The 20,424-nt window shown below is 35.4% G+C and overlaps 2 protein-coding genes across 8 annotated transcripts in view; one reads left to right on the top strand and one right to left on the bottom strand.

Moving 5' to 3' along the window:
* LOC120485597 (uncharacterized) overlaps window positions 1-20,424 on the bottom strand; it is a 78,384-nt gene that overhangs the window by 49,537 nt on the left and 8,423 nt on the right. The gene's annotated exons all lie outside the window — the stretch shown is intronic.
* The window catches only part of stx1b (syntaxin 1B), a 45,298-nt gene that overhangs the window by 19,338 nt on the left and 5,536 nt on the right, over window positions 1-20,424 (top strand). The window contains exons 3-9 of the mRNA XM_039681416.2: window positions 2,351-2,450; window positions 11,555-11,629; window positions 13,436-13,509; window positions 14,835-14,943; window positions 15,785-15,858; window positions 16,978-17,115; window positions 18,728-18,838. Coding sequence (XP_039537350.1) covers window positions 2,351-2,450; window positions 11,555-11,629; window positions 13,436-13,509; window positions 14,835-14,943; window positions 15,785-15,858; window positions 16,978-17,115; window positions 18,728-18,838 — 681 coding nt within the window. The remainder of the gene's footprint in view (window positions 1-2,350; window positions 2,451-11,554; window positions 11,630-13,435; window positions 13,510-14,834; window positions 14,944-15,784; window positions 15,859-16,977; window positions 17,116-18,727; window positions 18,839-20,424) is intronic.

Below are 20,424 nucleotides of genomic sequence, written 5' to 3'. Positions count from 1 at the left end.
GTTTTTAAATGCTTTTAGTAAATCTGGCTCTATATATAAAGGCTAAAGTTTTATGTATTTGAGGAGCAGAGAAGAGTGTCCGAGTAGTTTTTTTTTTTATTTGTCATCGAGTCATAGCCAACCCTGCCTTAAATAGCTTGTTCGTAGCACTTCATCTTTTAAAACATGAGATTTTGGCCAAATAGAAAAAAAAAAAAAAAGCGCCCACATAGCTACAGTAAACGTTATAACCTGTAAGTTATGCGATGACCTTACTGCCTCAGACGGCGTTCTAATAAAGGATAAAAACACAACATTCACTAGTCTATTTTATTTGAGCTTGAGTTTGGTAAAATGTTAATATAATGGCACATGCTAGTATGATCATATAAAAAATCCACAATATCAGGTTCGACAATAGTGTTTAATTATTTAAAAAGTACAATGGGTTTTTTTTTCAATTCCTTAAAAGTAGCATTCAGGATTTCATGGGGGGGGGGGGGGTGTATTTTGCCTATGTCACAATATGAGGTGAATCCGTCCCAGAACACACTATTTGATTTTGAAAATCTGAACAGATTTTTTTTTTTTTTTTTAAACATCCCATCATGCACTTGCTGACTTTGTAAATGGTTACAGATGAAAACTGGGCATTATTAAAGTAAATACATACCAAATACTACCAGACTTTCAAGTCATTCCAAACACAACAATCTCACGCAGAAACACGCATCTCATTGACAGAAGATGCATGACAAATAAATGAAAACAATGTGTTTTAGAATCGGCTCAAAAAATGTTTGATATCCTATCCTCTGACTAAATGGAATAATAGTCTGAAGCTGAAATGTCAATGCCCGACTGCCCATCGTGATCCGACTGCAGATTTTCCCTGACTTTCAGCAACTAACGTTGACTCGTCCAGACAGTAAATCGGGGCAAAAAAAAATTGTGTAGCGTATTTTAGCCTTTAACTACTTAAACCAATTCTGATAATATAATATGTAATGAAAACAATTTACTATAGTGGCCAAAAGTGATGTCTGGAGGGGATATTTGTTTCTGACACTACAAGTTTGATTTAAGAATTAAAATATAAGGAAAATATTTTTTTTTTTTGAAATATTTGAAATATGCAGGAAAAACAAAACACTAAACTTGGTCATTTATCTGACAAAATTATTTGGCAAAAAAAAAAAAAAAGCAAACTTATTTTACCATGCATAGAAAAACGAAAAGCTCACATGATAAAGCATATATTGACTCATTTACTAATATTAAGTTGGTTCTCTCTTGTTTTTGCATGTGTTCATAATTTCTTTGTATGACAGCCAGGCCAAAAATTGTCCGAACAATTTGGCTTATTTTATTGCCTTATCACAAACAAATGTGAAAATTTTTACATTTATTTAATAGTCAAGTCAAGGCAAGTCACTTTCATTTCTATAGCACTTTACACGATACAGTTTGTTTTACAGCAGCTTTACAGTGATAACAGGAAAATTATGCATTTTCGGCTGTTGTTGAAGTCAGTTCAGTGTTGATTCAGTTCCGTTGTAAAGATCATCAATTATTAAATTAGTTCATTTTATCTATATTGTTGAATATTAAGTGTCCCCAACTAAGCAAGCCAGAGGCGACAGTGGCAAGGAACCCAAACTCCATCATGTGACAGAATGGAGAAAAAAACCAGCCTCAGTCGAGGGGCAGTTCTCCTCTGGCCAACGAACGAACACGGTGTGATTATGATTCAGGCTGCATCACAAGTCAGAATCGGATTCATCATGCCAGTATGAATAATATTTGAAGAAAAAAAAAAGAATAAAGGGTGAGGATGTCAATTTTCCTTGGCCGGACATCACTTTTGGCCAATACTGCTAGATTCAAAATTATTAAATCTAAGAAATAAAACAAACAAAAAAAAGGCTCTTGGCATTTTTTTCCCATACTGTTCTTTATTACTAATTTGTATGCTCACCTTAAAGCAGTTTAGCTCCTGCATGCTTTCTTCCAAATGATAAACATTGATCGCAAATAAATTTCCACAGCTAACATTTAATGTGACATGCAATAATATGGTAGCCTATCTGTAATATGGGATATAGAAATATGGTGAAAATGTCAAAATATTATTTTTTTTATAAATATATAATCTAATTATACTATAAATATACATTTTTTATATAATTAATAAATACAAATATTAATTTGCTCCATGTTAATCAAGCTGATTAGCCAAATACTTTATCTTTTTCTCTCTTTTTTTTTCACAGAGTTTCACAATATGCAAGTAGTCATTTAGATTTAGACCTCTTTCATATAATTTGCGAATGTCACTAAATGGATTATTAAACGCATGTTCTCTTGACAGGTTGAGGAGATCCGTGGCTGTATTGAAAAGCTGTCAGAGGATGTAGAACAGGTCAAGAAGCAGCACAGTGCCATCCTAGCAGCACCCAACCCTGATGAAAGTGAGTTCCACCACACCATTCAGCACACCGTTTTATCCCAACTACTGCCTCAGCGTTTACACTGCGTCAATGAAAAAGCGTTCACATTCATTTCAGTGTGGTTTGAAAATGAATATTCTGCCTCTAGAATATGGTTGTTTTTCAGATCACTAACATGAGCACGCATGTGGCACTGCATCAGTGAGACGTTCAGGCATACAATAAAAAAAGTGCACATTTAATGTATTACCTCCCCCATATCTCCCTCTAGGATGTTTCCATTCGCGCATTCAAATAGAAACACACTAACACACGTTTGTAAATGCATATCTATATCTCAGGGCAACATGACACATTTTTACATTAGCTTTTAACTCCACCCACGTTTTCAACCTTATATCGTATATATTTGCATTGTCTACTATACTGCTCGCGCTTGAAAGGATCGTTCGCCCAAAAATGAATCATTTACTCATGTTCATTGCATAAAATATCACTTGTGTGTTATATTCAAAATGTTTACATGGGAATTTAAAGTCACATGTAAACTTTTATGTACAGAAGTTGAGTAAATGAGGACTAGGGTTATCACGATTCTCCAAATCCTCGATTCGATTATATTTTTCGATTCTAAGGTCACGGTTGGATTCAATTCTCGATTTTTATCAATCGGCCAATCAGGATGCTCTCTGTCTTACATGCGCTTCATGAGGCACACATGCAAGGTCTCTCGCTCTCTCCCTCTCTGCTGTGCACGCAATACGGTTTGAAGCACAGTTTTTTCTGTCCCGGCATGCACGCTCACTCTTGCTCGCTCACAGGAGATTTTAACGAATTTGCGTGCATTTTAACGAATTTCGTGAAGCGCGAACGTTGTCAACATTACTCACTGGAAATCCAAAAAACTTCTGCGACTTCAATGAAGGGTTCTGTCGATGGGTCTCCTGCATCTTGCTATCTTTTGGATGGCTGTAGCTAAGTTAGAGAAGGTTGACCATAGACTCACAGCACTTCAAAACGCGCGTTTTTTCCGCTTGGCAAGCCGAACGGACGTGACATCATCGACGATTCCATTTTTTAATTCGAAGTTTGAGATTGTAAATTAATTTCGATCGATTTCGATTTAAAATCGGAATCAAGACACCCTTAATGAGGACAGAATTTTATTTATTTAATTTTTTTTTTTTGGAGAACTGTCCCTGTAACATATGTACAAACTCTTAAAAAAAAGATCATAGATGCATATTCGGTCAAAATGCAGGAAGGTTTGAGGGGTGCAAATTCGATAAAGTATTTATCACGTTTTGGAAAGCACTTGACTGCAGTTGTGTGGTAAGATATATGAGCTCATTGGTGAGCCTATTCAAGCCTTTCTCCAATACCTTGCATTTGCGCCACCCACTCTACAAAAGTGTTTGTTAGACCGAACCCACACACCTCATAGTGCACCAGCCCACACTGCATCTATAGAGGCTGTTTCTTCAGCTCTGAGTCCTCAAATGTTTCTAAAAAATCCTGCTCACCTCATCTTTCCCCAGCAACAATCTTCAATTACGGCAAATGTCTATGAGTGTTTGACTCGTTCCAGTATTGTCTGTGACTAATGTGTGAGGTCATTCTGACAGAGCAGCTCTTTAGTAAATGTGCAGTAAGCCAAAATCAGTGCGGTTCCAATGTTATTTCATGAAGAAATGCTTTTGTGGAATCTGTTACTTTACAGGTACTCAAATATTGCTCATAAATTAACATTAAATAGTAGGGGTGTAACGATATACGTATTCGTATTGAACCGTTCGGTACGAGGCTTTCGGTTCGTTTTTTTTTTTGTTATTTCAAATGTAGGCGCGTCGAAAATTTGGGCCAAAATTTCGTTATTCCAAATGTAGGCGCGTCGCGTATGGCAAGTGCGCTCATAATGTAAGAGACGCTGGCGTGACCACAACATTGCCCAACATCAAATGGCAAATGTAATGTGAGCGGAACGAAACTAAGCTACTCATTATTGTATGGTTGACGGACCGTTTATCTTAATATCTGATAATCTGATAATCGCTGATCTTAATCAACCAGCACTGTTACTACAGCGAAATCAGAAAGATAGCATTTGAATTCGTCACTGAAGTAATAACATCGTTGCGAGATCTAGTGAGAAACATTCACATTTCTCCGTTATTAACATATCAAACCGCGTTGACATGGAAACCAGGAACAAACATTGTGCCATGAATGAACTATCCACTGTCCACAGATCAGCAACATTCACCATGGATTTACTGTATAACACTACTAACTGTAACCATTGAAGTTTGGCAGGAATAGTAGGCTATAATGCTTTCAAGTAACATCATGTCGGTTTTATTTTGACATTATGAACACAATTGCTGCCCTCAAATGCTAATCTGAACTAAAATAAACCTTTGTTTATAACTACTACAATATTACATTTAATTTTGTCCAAGGAGCTGTTTTGTTGTATATGCTCCAAAGAAAAGTCAAGTATAGCTCCATCATTGCTCGAAGTAAAAAAAAAAAATACTTTATGATGTTAGTTTTAATAAAAATATAATAAAAAAAATTAAATCAAGGAAATTTCTCTGGCATTTCTTTCTTTTTGCCGTTTCGGAAACGTACCTAACCGAACCGTGACACAAGAGTATCATATCGAACCGTGAATTTAGTGAACCGTTACACCCCTATTAAATATCAAATAGACCGTTTTTAAAGGTGAAGAGTGTATTTTTGTGTGTAATTTTACCACATTTAATAAGCAGACACAACCATAAGTATCCTTATTCATGGGCTATTTTTTTCTGAAAAGCAAGTGAAAATAAATACTTCACCTTACAATAGTAATCAAACATTAGTTTTAGGCAAAGTTAAATTTATAAAATAGATTTGGGTTTATTCGCTTACAAAAAAAGGGCCATAGTCCTTCCATGTTTTTTTTTTTTTTTCTGGACCATTTAAAATGGAAGTAATGGTGCTTTCATTCCTCAATGTTTCTGATTGAATTAGTGTTTTTAATCAAATCCTTTGAATGAATGATTCGGTGACTCTCTTCTTGCACTCTTGGAACGCTGCTCAGCCAATCAAATTCGAGGACCAGTCCAGAACTGTTTAATATTGTAAATAACGACACAAAACATGTTATTAAAGAATTCTATTGTGTTAGTCTCATGTTAACCTGTTTAATTATTGTGGCTATACTATGCTTATGACTATATTTTAGCATGCCTCTGTTTACTTCCATTGCTCGTGCTTTACTGTAACTACAAATTTTTTGAAATCATTTTGTTGTATCTGTCTTTATGCCGCAAATGCGGTTGATACATCTTATTGAACGCACTGAACCCAAAACCCAGAGTACCCTCTGAAGCTGCCTGGCTTAGATCCAGGAAATCCACAGCCTATGAATGACTCAGCTGCTATAGATGAATCTTTAATAGATGACGTCTCACTGTGTCTGGCAGTTTTGTTTCAGTTTCTTACATTCGACTGCATGTGATTCGCTTTGGTTTCAATGCATGGTTTCTTTGTTTCTGTTAAGTTGTTGCATGCATGTATAAGAACATTATTTTCTTTCTTTTTTTCCCTGTTCTCTTTTCTTTTGCTTCCCCCCCTCCTGTCTGTTTTCACCACGCTGCATGAAGGATGAAGAGAACCTGTGGAAGTTGAGTGTCTGTCTCGATATCTGTGTCAGTGTGTACCCGGAAACCTGAGGAGAGGTGGAGAACATATTTAATAAACTAACTCTTAAAGGAACAGTGCACCCAAATGAAAATTTTGTCATTATGTACTCACGCTCATGTCGTTCCAAGATGTTAGGATGACTTTTTCATACAAAAGTAGATGGCGATTTATGTTCCAAAAATGACCAAAAGGAATCATTTCATATGGACCGACTATTATACATTTTTTTGTCCTTTTTGGTTGTGTAAATCACCATCTCCTGTTATTTATGGAAAAAGATGTATATGCTAAATTATACAGGGAAATGACTTGAGAATGAGTATATGACATGATAAGCAATCTTAAGGCAATTTTAAGTTGTTTTCCTTGCATTATTCTCCTTCCGTTTCAGTCGTGGTGTGTGTGTTGTTTTTGTAAGTTATTGAGATTGTAATGTTATTAATTCTGCATAACATGTACAGTATAGAAGAATTTGAGGCCCAATGCCCATTTCTTACAGCAGAAGCCTTTGAATTTAGTCACAGGAAGACTGTTATTTCTCATTTAGCAGATGCCTTTTATCCAAAATATCTTACTCCTAATATAATGACAGGAATATGATCTCAGTCACTGACAAGTTTGTGGGTCACGTCAATTTGGGATCAAACCAACGTTTTCTTGCTTAGATCTTTAACCAAGACTGTAATACCATCCCCTCGCCCTCAGTAATACAGGGTTATTGTGATCTCAGTAACATTTTTAGGTCAGTGCTTCCAGAAGCTAATCCACAACATCTATGTTAGCAGCCCAAGTTCTCCATTAATAAACCCCCACCACAAAACCAAAGCATTTCATGGATTTTTTTATTATCCTTTTACTGAGGTCACCCTGCTTTTACATAACATTTTTGTGTATGTGCTACTGTACAAAGCTAAATGTGCAACGTTTGTGAAAAGCCAGCTGATAAAAGATGAGCGAATCCCTCTCTTTTAAATTCAGCAAATGTGACCTTGAGCAAAAACGTTAACCTCTGTTGGCTCTACGGGTGACTAATGGTTACCTCTTTGCCCTAGTTTATTAATTCACCCAATCAGCTTAAATGACTAAATTAGCCATCAGAATAATACATAATGAACTCCTGCCCCTAAAAGTTCTCCATGTTGCCCTGCAGGTGAGTGACGTTAGCAAGTAAAAATGAGCTGTGCGTAGTTTACTTAGCTGAGGGGTGATGATAAATTGGACGGTTAGCTTTTCTATACTGCCAATCCATGGGGGTTGAGGACTTTTGGTGGTCTGGATGGATTTTGTTGGATGTTCAGTATTCTAAAACAAAAATAAGTGAGTGCTCACTTATTTGCTAGAATGTTTTGCTAAATGCATTTTGCAGTAGGCGGTAATATGTGGCTAAAAATAATAATAATAAAAAAACCTGCTGAAATTACATAATCTTTTTTTTTTTTAAGTAGACATCAACAAACACCATATGCTACAAATAATTCAGGTTTATGTAGTTTAACTATATCAAAAATATCAGAAATTCATATTATTAGATAAACATTAGCTGACAAGAGATCATAAAAGTCAGTCATTAATAGACGGAGCCAGACCTGTAGAGCTTTTTTTTTTCCACAAAAAGGCAATTGAGAAAAAAAAATAATAATAGTTTGTAAAATAATTTGTGAAAAATATTTAATAAACAAACATGCAGGGGTAGATTTATTTTTGTATATCTCTATGAATGAAATTTTAGCAGAAATCCTAAATCTCATGTTTCTGCAACAGGTTTGCTTTTGCAAATTTTTGGACTGCAAACTGCAAACCGATATAAATAAAATCACGTTCAAGATCTATTAAAATGCTGGTTAGATGTCATGTTAAACAGTGGGTGTGTCAAGAAACATTCTCGTCGGTCAAATCGATCTCTCGACCACATGAGAAAAAAAAGCTGACGTGAGACAATGGCTTGTTTAGAACAGGAAAGAGCAGGACTGCATTTAGCTGTCTGTATGGACAACAATGGTGTAGCGGTGTGCAAATATTGTGATGCGAACTCAGTGACAGGAGATACATTACACTTTTGTCAAATCGATGAACAGGGAAACTGGCCACACCCTGACTACAGCACTTTAACGGACACGAGTGACTAAACAGATCATTTGTTTTACAGGACAGCATTACTTTTTAAGTGCTTTTTTATACTGTTTTGTTTTTCTAAAGCTGCTCTATGTAACTTTTTTGTGTTCAAAATGTACAACATTTATATTATGAGCGAGTACATCATGAATCCATTTTCCAAACCGTGTCCTGAATCACTATGGTACGCCTATTATAAGTGTTTATATTCTGACTTTTTAGAGCGGTTGGGTCGACACTGCCGCAGAGTAGCCCAGTACCTGCATGACACGTCATAGACATAGACAGAGAGAAGTAGCTCTGGCTAAAATATTATACCGTAAGACGAATGCTGTTTTGTTTATAAACTGCTAGAGTCCTCAAAAGTTGAATAGTGCAGCTTTTTGTAATATTGTTTTTATTGCATTTTCTTGAATACTTCCACAACAATGTGCATCACATGTCTGTAGCATCATATATAATGTACAGAAACAAAACAAACAAACCAACAACCACCGGGGCTTTTATTACCAGAAAAGTGTAATAGCACAAACCAACATTGGATTATAAAGTATGTACTTTGGAAGTCAGAGTAAACAATACACTGCAATCAAAGATAGCCACAGATACGAAAAATAAAATGGGGTTAGTACAAATTAAAATATAATTTCAAATAGATATAATATCTAATCAAGCATTTTGTTCCTCCTCCATTATATTGTTCATATCCCCATGCTCAGTAAATAATAAAAAGGGACTGCAAATCTTCTTACATAGTGCAGCTTTAAATTAAAGTGACTTAAATCTTTTTTAACAGTACATTACCAACACTTGTGAATCACTTTTTAATTATTTTGATGTATTTTTGAATGTTTGTAATTCTCTGAAAAAGGGAATAACGTTTCAATGCAGATGTTAAGATTTTTCTAAATGCTTGAAAAGTGTTTTTCATATATAAATATACTATGGCTATTACAAAAATATGTACTGAATTTTGTCAATCAACATGCCAATCAAAATAATACCAAATTGCCGAAAGCTAACCATCAATTAACTTAACTAAAGAGATAATAAATTGAGTCAAATATATCAGTTCTGGCAAATTCAACCTTTCAGCACTCCTAAAAATGAGGAGAAAGTAATTAAGGACACTCAATTAAAAAGCTTAAAGACATTATGATCTCTCCTTTAAAAGCTAAAAAAGCAATCATCCTTGGGAACAGAAAAGTTCCCCTAATTGAAAAATCACCCGTATTTACTATGAAACGCCAGTCAAAGTGATAAATTAATGTTCACAATGTATAGACGTATAATTTATCACCGTTCTTCTACCCGCCGCCCACCGTCCATCCCCTGAAAGGGATCAGCAGGAGCCACAATATTGATGGCCAGGAGGAGACGCTGAGTGATTTGTGAAGTGTGAGGCTTCTAAATTCTCGATCCAGCTTATTAAAATCCTATTTAGTAATAAGCTATATATATGTATTTCAATCTTGACAACATATGTAGTGAATTATTTAACCAACATTTATTGGCATGGGGCATGGAATGAACATATTAATTTTGGCTACGCTGCTGCTAAGAAAATACATTTGTTCGGCTGTAATATTTGTAAGGATGTGTTGCTGCAAGAATACATTAAAACCTCCATTGCAGATCTCTACAGGTGGCACTTAGGGAGGAGGAGGGGTAAATAGAAGTTTTCATAATCGCACAGCATCACGTGGATTAGGAAGTACGTCTGGTTGGCTAACGCCACAGTGTTAGAGGAACCAATCAGCGCTCGGTTAGAGTCACGACTGAACTATGTATATATGTTATGCAAAACACAGAAGTACATATTAAAATACAAAAATGTCAGACTTGCACATACAGTGCTTTACAAATTTATTAGACCACCTCCCAATGTAAGGTTTATGCCAAAGCCGCTCTAAAGTAACAGTATTGGTGATTACCAAAATCATTTTTTATGTTTCTGTAATGTTTAATCCACCAGTATGTTGTCTCTTTAGTTACAATTGGCCAAGTCAAAGTCCAGACTTGAATCCTATTGAACAAATTTGGGATTTAGTGGATTCAAAGAAAGGTTCTTCAAAAGGGGTGGTGGTGGTGCAGTGGATAAGACACAAGCCTTTGGTGTGAGAGACCCAGGTTCGAATCCACTGCGAGACACCAATGTGTCCCTGAGCAAGACACTTAACCCCTAGTTGCTTGAATAAAAGCGTCAGCTGAATGAATGAATGTAAATGTAAAAGTAATTATTTGGGAACAACTAGTATTTGGAAGTTAATAACAACAGAGACTGTGGAAAAAGTACTGTACATAAAAACAACGCCAGCAAGAATGCAAGCTGTTAGCCAAAGGACGCCATGCAGAATATCAAGTTTGTTGGGTATTTTGTGTTAATAAAAGCTATTTAGTTGTTTCTATTTGTTATTTGCATAATAAATGACAATAAAATGTTTAGTTTTAAAACAGGTTTTTGACAGATTCCAAAAAAAGTTGTGTTTTCTCTTTATTATGACATGTGGTCTCATAAATGTGTTGTGTATATTATGATAAATATTTGAGTATGAAATTGCAAGTGCTTTATTCCTCTTAATAAATGCACATATAATCCCTGATGATAAATTGATATTGGCATTAATACTCGTAGAGGGAGAAATGTCATGGTCATCAAACTCATGGCTGGAGAGAAAAGAGAGAAAGCAGCGAGGGATTGGATTAGTCAGAGGAAAGGCGAGTGTGTAGGTGGGAGTTGAAAAGGCTGAGGTGGTGTCCAGGGAGTGAATGGCACTGCAGTAACTATCAATCAACATATGACTGCAGCCTGCAGTCCATACACACGGCCACCGTTTAACAAGAGAGCACTCATTTTTCTCTTTAAAGAACAAGAACTTTATATAGCCTGAGAATGCGATATTTTCAAAGGTTAAAGTCATAAAATCTAATATACATCGCACTACAAAATTCAGGATTGTTCATCTGTATTTTGGTCATGTTCTCCAGTAAAACAATGGATAAATTATGTAAGATAAGAAAACTTTTCATAGAATACATCTTGAACTAAAGTTATTTTTGCATTTATTAAGCATAAACCCTATTTTGTTAAAATATCTTCTATATAAAAGTCTATATATAGATATATAAAATAGATAGATATAAAAAATATATAAAATAAAATAAGATATAAAAATCTATCTATCTATCTATCTATCTATAATGTTTGTCACATGACTTTGTACCCTATATAATGCAACCAGTGCCCCTTAACTTTGAAAACTCAACATTATATCCATTTAAACAACCTCTCTTTTGTATTTCCTTGTGTTTTTATTCTGCAGAGACCAAGCAGGAGTTGGAGGACCTCACAGCTGACATTAAGAAGACAGCCAATAAAGTGCGCTCTAAATTAAAAGGTATAAAAAAAATGTTTGTTTGTTTTTTTTAATTTATTAGCACTTTCATATTTCTTTATGATTGTTTTAGAAAAAACACAATTATGTAAAATATTGAAAACTTACAGTCAGTTCGCTCTAACAATGAAACAGATCTGAGATCAGTTTGAGATGGTGAACATTCTTGCACTGTTCTTCGACTCTTTGAATTTAGCGTGAGAAAATTAGAAAGGTTCAGGTCTATTTTCAAGTATACATGAAGTTCGGTCCTCTAAAAGCTCCTGAAATGTTCATGCTCACGTAGGCAAATCTAATTTGGAGTCAAAGTTTGATTCAAAAGGCAGCCACCTGAGGGAAAGGGAGCTAAGCAAAAGAAAATTCTTAAGAAGGAGTTTGGACTAATCTCTTTTGAAGTGTTCTCCTTCTGAAGTCGTGCAGGAAAGGACAAAAAGTTACACTCCACCCCAAGAACAAGATAATATTTTCAGCAACTAATTCCATGACAATATGAGTGTGTAATTAAACATTGAAAATTGACTATTACACCAATTTAAAATACTTGGAGAGAGGTATCAGTTAGCATTCTCATTCTTCTTCTCAATAGCAGATGATATCGACCAGAGGTACATGACCTGTGTCCTGAAGCTTTGTTTATGTCCACTATTACATTCTGTGAAAACTTTAGTCCCCCGGCTACCATGTCAAAAGTTGCGATTCAAAATAAATTTCACCTGCCGCGACAACAAATTCAGCAGCTTTTAGATCTTGTTGTTGGTCACAAACTCGACGGAGCTCTCAGCCCCGAAATTCAGCTGCTGGCAGTTCTCCTTTTTCTATCTTTCTTCTCAAATATATTATGTGTAAAATATTATGATAATATAAATGACCCTTTGAAAGGCGAGTGAAGGCATACTGCCAATTAGTGTTGCCGGGTTGAGGCATGATACGTTTGGTCATGAGGTCGCAGGGTCGCATACTCGTCTCGAAATTATATAAAATATCCAGGGTTGGATTTAGTTTGCAATTTGGATTATTTTATTTTCATTGATTAGATCCCATGAGTACTGATGCAATTTCAACTGAAGTTTCTATTCTATTTTATTTCTGAAGTGTTTCTTTTTTAAAGAACAACCCTTTCTCGCATAACGCAGTGAAACAGCCCCTGCATGAGTGAATATTTGATTCTTGAGCCATCGATATTAACCAATTTAGCACCACCGGAACCACAGGAAAATTTTAAGCAACCTCCCAAGGTATAGTTCGGGGAACACGCCTAGAAATGGTATACCTTTAGTTAAGTTATAACTTTAGAGTCTTCATAGCGCGCGAATAGACAACATTATCTGGAAATCCAGCTGAGTAATCACTTTGGAAACCTTTCAATCTTCTTCATGCAAGTATAGCCCACGCCACAGTGCAACTTCATCGACACTTTCATTGATATAGCCAGTGACACATGGTGCACCCGGCTCCATTAGAACTGAATGGAGTGTGAATCCCATTGTCTCCTGAAGTGGACAGTGAGATCTATTGTTCTTCTGAGATTAAGGGACTTGTTATTACTCTGGGACCGCTTTGTCTGACAGCTAGTGTATATGCACTTTCATTGTAACAGTTCAGTTCGCAAATTACTTTTCGTGTTGTAGTCCACCTCTGTAACTGTTGTAACCAGGTAACCAGGGTGAGACAGCTGCTATATGAAATGTCAATCATTAAAATAAATTGAATATGCGATATTTATCATGGTCACTGCATGTGCAGACTTGGGTTTGGCAAAGGCTGTTTTACATCAATTTATCACATTCAGTTCATTTCTCTATTCCACAGCAATCGAACAAAGTATCGAGCAAGAGGAGGGGTTGAACAGATCATCTGCAGATTTGCGGATCCGCAAGACACAGGTATAAAAATAATGACAAACACCATTGTAATATTCTAAATGCTTGTCAAAACATTATTTGCAATCTAACAATAATCATTCAGTCTATTCAGTCAAATCAATGTAATGTGCAAAATAACTGACAAGGAAGAACTTAAGAATTTATTATTGGTCTACAGTCAAGCAACGTCACAACTTATTCTAATATTCAGTATTCAAATAATAAATAATCTTAGAATATTACTTTTACGGATTAACATTTGTTTAATGTTAAATGAACTGATATCAGGCTTATCATTCTTTATGAATAATGTCCATCAAATTCTACATAAAAATACATGCATTGTGTCTTTCACTTGGGAATAATTTTAAAGGAAGGGTTCAGGGGATGTTTAAGACTTTTAAAACTTTTTTGGTCCACATTATTAAGTGGCTTTAAAAATATGTACAATGTACTTATTGTGCTCATGTTGTATTGTAAAACACTTTTGCTGCTATTGAGGTGTGATACGGGTAAGGTTAGGGTCAGCTGTGTAATCACAGATGTAATTACATAAATTAGTTACAGCTGTGGTATTTTTAAAATATAAGTACAATGTAAAACATGTATGTACACAATAAGTCCATTGTATCAAATTATTTGTTTCAATGTAAGTACATAATACTTAAAGTCACTTAATATAAAGTGGGACCGGGACTTTTTTTATTATGTAAAATAGTTTTTCTAAAAGGGAAGCAATCTGACCTTCATTTTTTTTTTTTTTTTTTTTTTTTTATTGCAAATGAAAACAACAGCATACAAAGTATACAAAGCATACAACATTAATATTACCCTTGCCAGGGGGTATCACATACATTCAAACAAATTGTAAGTAATACAAATATTTCTCGTTTTCATAGCCTTTTTGTTCAAAGAACCACTAATTAATTTTATATATGATAACATATCACAATAAAAATGTTTAAATGCCGGTTTTTGTTTTATATATTTGCATTTGTGGATATAGAATTTAGCTTGCACAATTAGTAAATTTATAATAAAAAACATATCTTCTTTACTTTGTTTTCTAAAAAAACAAAACACGCAATCTGACCTTCAGGGTGTCAAGTGAGCTCAGAGACTGACATACTTCCTGTGAACTCTGCCCTCCCTCTGAGCATCTCTGTCAAAAACCTTCCTTGGCGCCATCTGCTGTTCAGAAACAGAATGTGTGCCGTAATCTCTCAAACTGCAGCAAAAGCAGGGGCCGTTTTCACAATGGTCACACTTGGCCCTCAATATTATTATCCTGAGCCGCTTACTGTCAGCGAGTGTGCAGCCTCAACATCTCTACCTTTATCCCACAGCATTCCACGCTGTCACGCAAGTTTGTGGAGGTGATGACGGAGTACAACACCACGCAGTCCAAATACAGGGACCGCTGCAAGGACCGCATTCAGAGACAACTGGAAATTAGTGAGTTCTACTAAGACACACATATGCCCCCATGCAAAAGTTGAGAAACATCCTCCACATTACTGGAACACACATTTTCACCAAAAATCTTACCAACTTAAGCAACAAAAAAGCTATACAGCATGCACTCTCAGAAAAAAAGGTACAAAAGCTGTCACTGGGGCTGTACCATTTCAAAAGGTAAACTTTTGTCCATTTTAGGTGCTAATATGTACATTTCAGGTGCTAATATGTCCATTTTAGGTGCTAATATATATTTATTTCAGGAGCTAATATGTCCATTTTATGTCCTAATATGTACATTTTAGGTAGTAATATGTACATTTCAGGTGATAACACGTACATTTTAGGTGGTAATATGGACATTTTAGGTGTAAATATGTACATTGTAGGTGCTAATATGTACATTTCAGGTGCTAATATGTACATTTTAGGTGCTAATATATTCATTTCAGGAGCTAATATGTCCATTTTATGTCCTAATATGTATATTTTAGGTAGTAATATGTACATTTCAGGTGCTAACACGTACATTTTAGGTGGTAATATGGACATTTTAGGTGTAAATATGTACATTTCAGGTGCTAATATGTACATTTTAGGTGATAATATGTACCACTAAGCTACCAATATGCAGCCTTTGGGTACAAAAGTGTACCTTTTGAAAAGGTACAGCCCCAGTGCCACAGCTTTTGTACCTTTTTTATGAGAGTGTTACTGGATCAAAAGCATGACCTGTGCGCCATTTTCTACCTGTTGATCTTATACAAGAACTCGAACCTAATCAAAATACCCAGTATGCACCATAATGATACCATGTACTTCTGATATTTTTAATTAGCTGGCAGAACAACTACCAATGAGGAGCTGGAAGACATGTTGGAGAGCGGGAAACTTGCTATCTTCACTGATGATGTAAGTTTAATAGTCGGAAATCAATGACTAACTAATTTTCCTATGACTTTAAATTACATGAACGTCATAATTTCAGGTCAAATTTTAACACTTGCGCTTTAAAATGTAATTTTACTAAGGTCTAGTTACAAATAGCAGCCTGAGCCCTTATGATACTACTCTGAATGTACATTCTTGCCATATTATCTGTTGGGTAATAGTCCACTGTGAAGTGGGCTTTGCAAAAGTGCAAAGCAGCCCTAAAGGAAAACTAACTTCTAAAATTAAAAGGGTAAATGAGACACCCCACAGCAGTGGCGAGGCTATATAAGGGCCAGAGTGGCCAGAGTTTGGTCCACCCAATCAAATGAGACACAGAAAATAATAATTTGGGGGAAAAAGAAAAAATGTAATGCATACATGACAATAATAATCACTCAAAAACATGCATTTAGTGGATGTCACTCCCGAATCACTGGCCGCTGGTCAAGCATGCAAAGAGTGGTCCCTTAGTTCATCGCGAAGGTGCAACCTCACAAAGTTGCGTTATAATCAATGAAGCAATCTATACTGCACAATAATAATTATCCTTTTTACATAATGTCTACCCCACTGTTTTTTTTTTAATAATGACGGATTTGCGAACGTGCAGAATTCAGCACTGAACAAAAACCCTGGCTTTGAGCAATGAGTGGATTCTGACTTAAACACCTCTGATTGGCCGTTGCATTCAAGAAATCAACAGACATGTCTACGATTGGAATTAACATTGCTTAACACTGCACACACACGTTGTAAATAGAAACCTTTGACACACTCTCCAAAGTGCAAACACAGATATTCAAACAATGAAACGTTTGCCAATTCACCGATATCCTATTACATAGAAAACTGATCCTAGTCCAGCAGTTATGGGCGGCCTCGCCACTGCCCTACTCATACACTTCCCAGACGTGCAAGGGAGTTAACATCAAGTGTGCTATTTGAGACAGAAACTATTAATTTGGTTTCCATGGAAGCATATTCACATATTTCATAATTTGTTCACTGTTTCACCCAATCTGTATGTGCAAAAAAGCAATGTGCAAATGTATGTTGAATAATAGCAACTTAACCTTTCTAATATTCTCTGTTTAACAGATCAAAATGGACTCCCAGATGACCAAGCAGGCACTAAATGAGATTGAGACCCGACACACTGAGATCATTAAGTTGGAGAACAGCATCCGTGAGCTGCACGACATGTTTGTGGACATGGCCATGCTGGTGGAGAGTCAGGTACAACCAAGAGTCCAGCATTTCGTCGGAGCAGAAATGCTCCAAATACTATTTGATCAAATGCTACCAATGTAATCGTGTCACAAAAGTCCCTTCCACAAGGTTGTTAGTAAAGTACTGTACATAAAGCAGCTTTATTAAAATGGCGGACTGCGGTTTGGTTCCATCTGGACATAATTGCGGCATGCAGATTAAAGTGAAAAGCGCGGTTCACACCACAAGCACTCAGGGTTGTTTATGCTAATGATCTTTCTGAGCTATATCTATAATATTTTTATCTAGAACCAAAAGTGTTTCATTCAAGCCCTTTCTGTGCATGTTGCTTCTCTCTCTCTCTCTCTCTCTCTCGCTAAAAATGTAAACCGCCACATTAAGAGCTAGATGACAAGGTTTAAGGAGCAGCAAAATAGATACTTTCGCTAAAACACTGCAGAAAACGAGAATGCAGCTAATACAATTATTTTTATCGATCATTAAGATGACTCTGACCATTTCACTTTGAGACATGTTAAAGTGTGGCATCTTTAGACATTTTTTAAAAATATATTTAGCATTATTAATAAGCATTTAAAGAGCTTTTCATAATAAACAATGTTAGAATTTGGGAAATTATTTAGAGATGGTATTAAAAAACATTTAAATTACTAGTTAACTTTGTTTTGTCCTCATAATGAGAGTTTTGATTATTAGATTATGTACATTGTTTATTTTTAGTTGTTTATTGTTTTGAGCAAAATATTAAAATGGTCCATAGTTTTCTTAAGAGGCAAACCCTTCAGCCCCAGTATGTTTTCTCAGTCCCAACGCCTTCTTTGTGCCATTCACAAAGGTGTCTAAATGTAATTATAATTATTTTTAAATAGCCTATTAAAATATCTAATCTAACCTTTTTATATTCATACCATTGGGAGAAATATTAACTTTTTTTTATTTTTTGGTATAAATACTTAGACATCACTGTTTTGGCTCTTGGGTCCCAAGATAATTTTGAGGTTTTTTTAAGAGGGTTTTTTTTTTCTTGTAAGAAGCACTTTGGCTGCCTCGATGGAAATAAAACAGTATAACCGTATATATATTCAAAAAGTTTTATCCGGACCTCTGTTGGGAATGAAATTTTATATTTGTTAATCCTTATGTCATTCCAAACCTGTATGCAGTGTCATTTAAGTTTTATTTATATGCTATTTTATTTTGTTATTTACTAAAAAATCCATCTAATATTTATATTTAGTACAATTAGTACAATTAGTACAATTCATAATGGCCACTGTCAGGCTTGGCCAATGATTTTTTGAATTCTGGATATAAACACGGACTGGACGAAAAGTAGACTTCGTTGAGCTCCACATTGATGCTTTCAAATGTAATTCACAGCAATATATTTCCATGCGACCAAGAACAGTGGAAATTTTTTATGCAACATTATCCCTGTACTTTAACATGATGGCATTCTATAGCAAGGGCGTAGAGGTGCACTCAGTCATCCACCGGGAAGCGTTTAAGCGAATCTTAACTTTCAAGTCTTCCGATTTTAGCATTGGACACAGTGATTGTCGTGTGTGTGTGTGTGTGGATATTGTTTTTTTGAAGTGCCTATTTTTGTCATTCACAGGGCGAGATGATTGACAGAATTGAGTATAACGTGGAACACTCAGTGGACTATGTAGAGAGAGCAGTTTCTGACACCAAGAAGGCTGTCAAATACCAGAGTCAGGCACGCAAGGTAAAACACTCAGCAGTTACACCTGACGTCGTTCAATATTATGCCCTTTGTGTTCAATGATTCATGCTTTCTAGAGAACGTAGGCTCAGTCCTAAGCTGTCATGTACAAAAATGAATAATAGAAGAGCATTTTGAAATTATTCCTAAACCACTTAAACCATCCAAAGAAAAACTATAATGCTCCTTTCTTTGGCACTCATTGGTTCTCAGCAGATACTGTCTTCTCACAGGTTTTTTGCTGCAGTTTTGCTGGCTAACGTCCACTGCAGTGGTCTAAACTAAAGGCTGCAGACTCTTGGTGATATGCCACCTACTTGTATGAATTCTGATGGGTCAAATTGCAGATCTGGTGAAACATAATCTTTACGTTTATTCACTTAGCAGAGCTTCAGAAATGCCTGGATTAGAAGGGTCAATGATTGATTGATCTACAGTTATTTGCAGCTAATAATCAAATCAATTAAGGATAGTAATTAAATAAACAAATGATAAAATCATTCAGATTAAACCATGCACATTGCAGCTTTCAATGATAACATAAGTGCAACTTCTAAGACAAGGGGTCGCAAATCCCCAGACAGCTATTGCAGGTCAAATCTGATTGGCAATAAAAGCCAGTAATTGTTAAAAATAAATATTTTTGGTTTTTGAAAGCCAATGAATTTCATCAAACCAGGGTAGCATGCCTCATCCAAGTTTTGGATTGGGCCAGACCGATTTATCAGCAGGCCGATATTAGGCATTTTCCAAACTATCGGTATCTGCAGTTATAATGGCCAATAAATTAATTTCAAAAATAAAGTAAAAATAGACAAAACACGCTTTAACCATGTCATGAGTGTTGGAGTTGAATAGTTAGGAGTTATTATTTTAGTTAAAAGTCATAAATAACTACAAATTTCTAATAAAAATAAAATAAAAAATCGGATTTTACAACCAACAAATATTTGTATCGGTATCAGCCTTCAAAATCCTTTATCGGTCGGACTCTATTTTGGACACTTGTTTTGTGTTTGTCTTAATTTGGAAAATTCATTTTTTTCACATCATATATAATGTATATGTATTTTTCATATACATATATTGGTCTATAAATTAAACAAAAAAGAAAAACATTGATTGGTCCCTTTACATGTCAGTCAGTTGATCACAAGAAAAAGCTGGAAAGTAAATGTTTATTTGCTTCAAGTTTTCATGTTGATTTCATGTCCAACCAAGTTAACTCTGTCAACTAAATGTATTTAGTCCCTTGGCACAATATATTTACAGCTTATTTACAGCTTTGGAGATTCCAAAGTTTAGAATGATGTTAGGACTGTATTTAGCCTTTACAGTTAGGCGATATCTAATCACCACCTTCTCAAATGCAATCAATGTTTAATACATTCAGTATTCAAAGGGTCAATGTCCCAGAGTGGGTCCTTTCATCAATAATTGAATTAACTTTTAATTAATTTAATGATTTACTTTGGTAATGGCTTAATTGTTCATGGTTTCATTGTAATGATTTAAAGTGTGGTTAAGATGAGGTGATGCTACTTAGATTAGCTGTGTATTACTGCACAATCGAGTAATAGAGTAGCTAG

The sequence above is a fragment of the Pimephales promelas genome, chromosome 18, assembly GCF_988280905.1.
Source record: "Pimephales promelas chromosome 18, fPimPro1.hap1.1, whole genome shotgun sequence".
Classification (NCBI taxonomy): Eukaryota; Metazoa; Chordata; class Actinopteri; order Cypriniformes; family Leuciscidae; genus Pimephales; species Pimephales promelas.
This window is presented reverse-complemented; position numbering and strand designations above follow the sequence as displayed.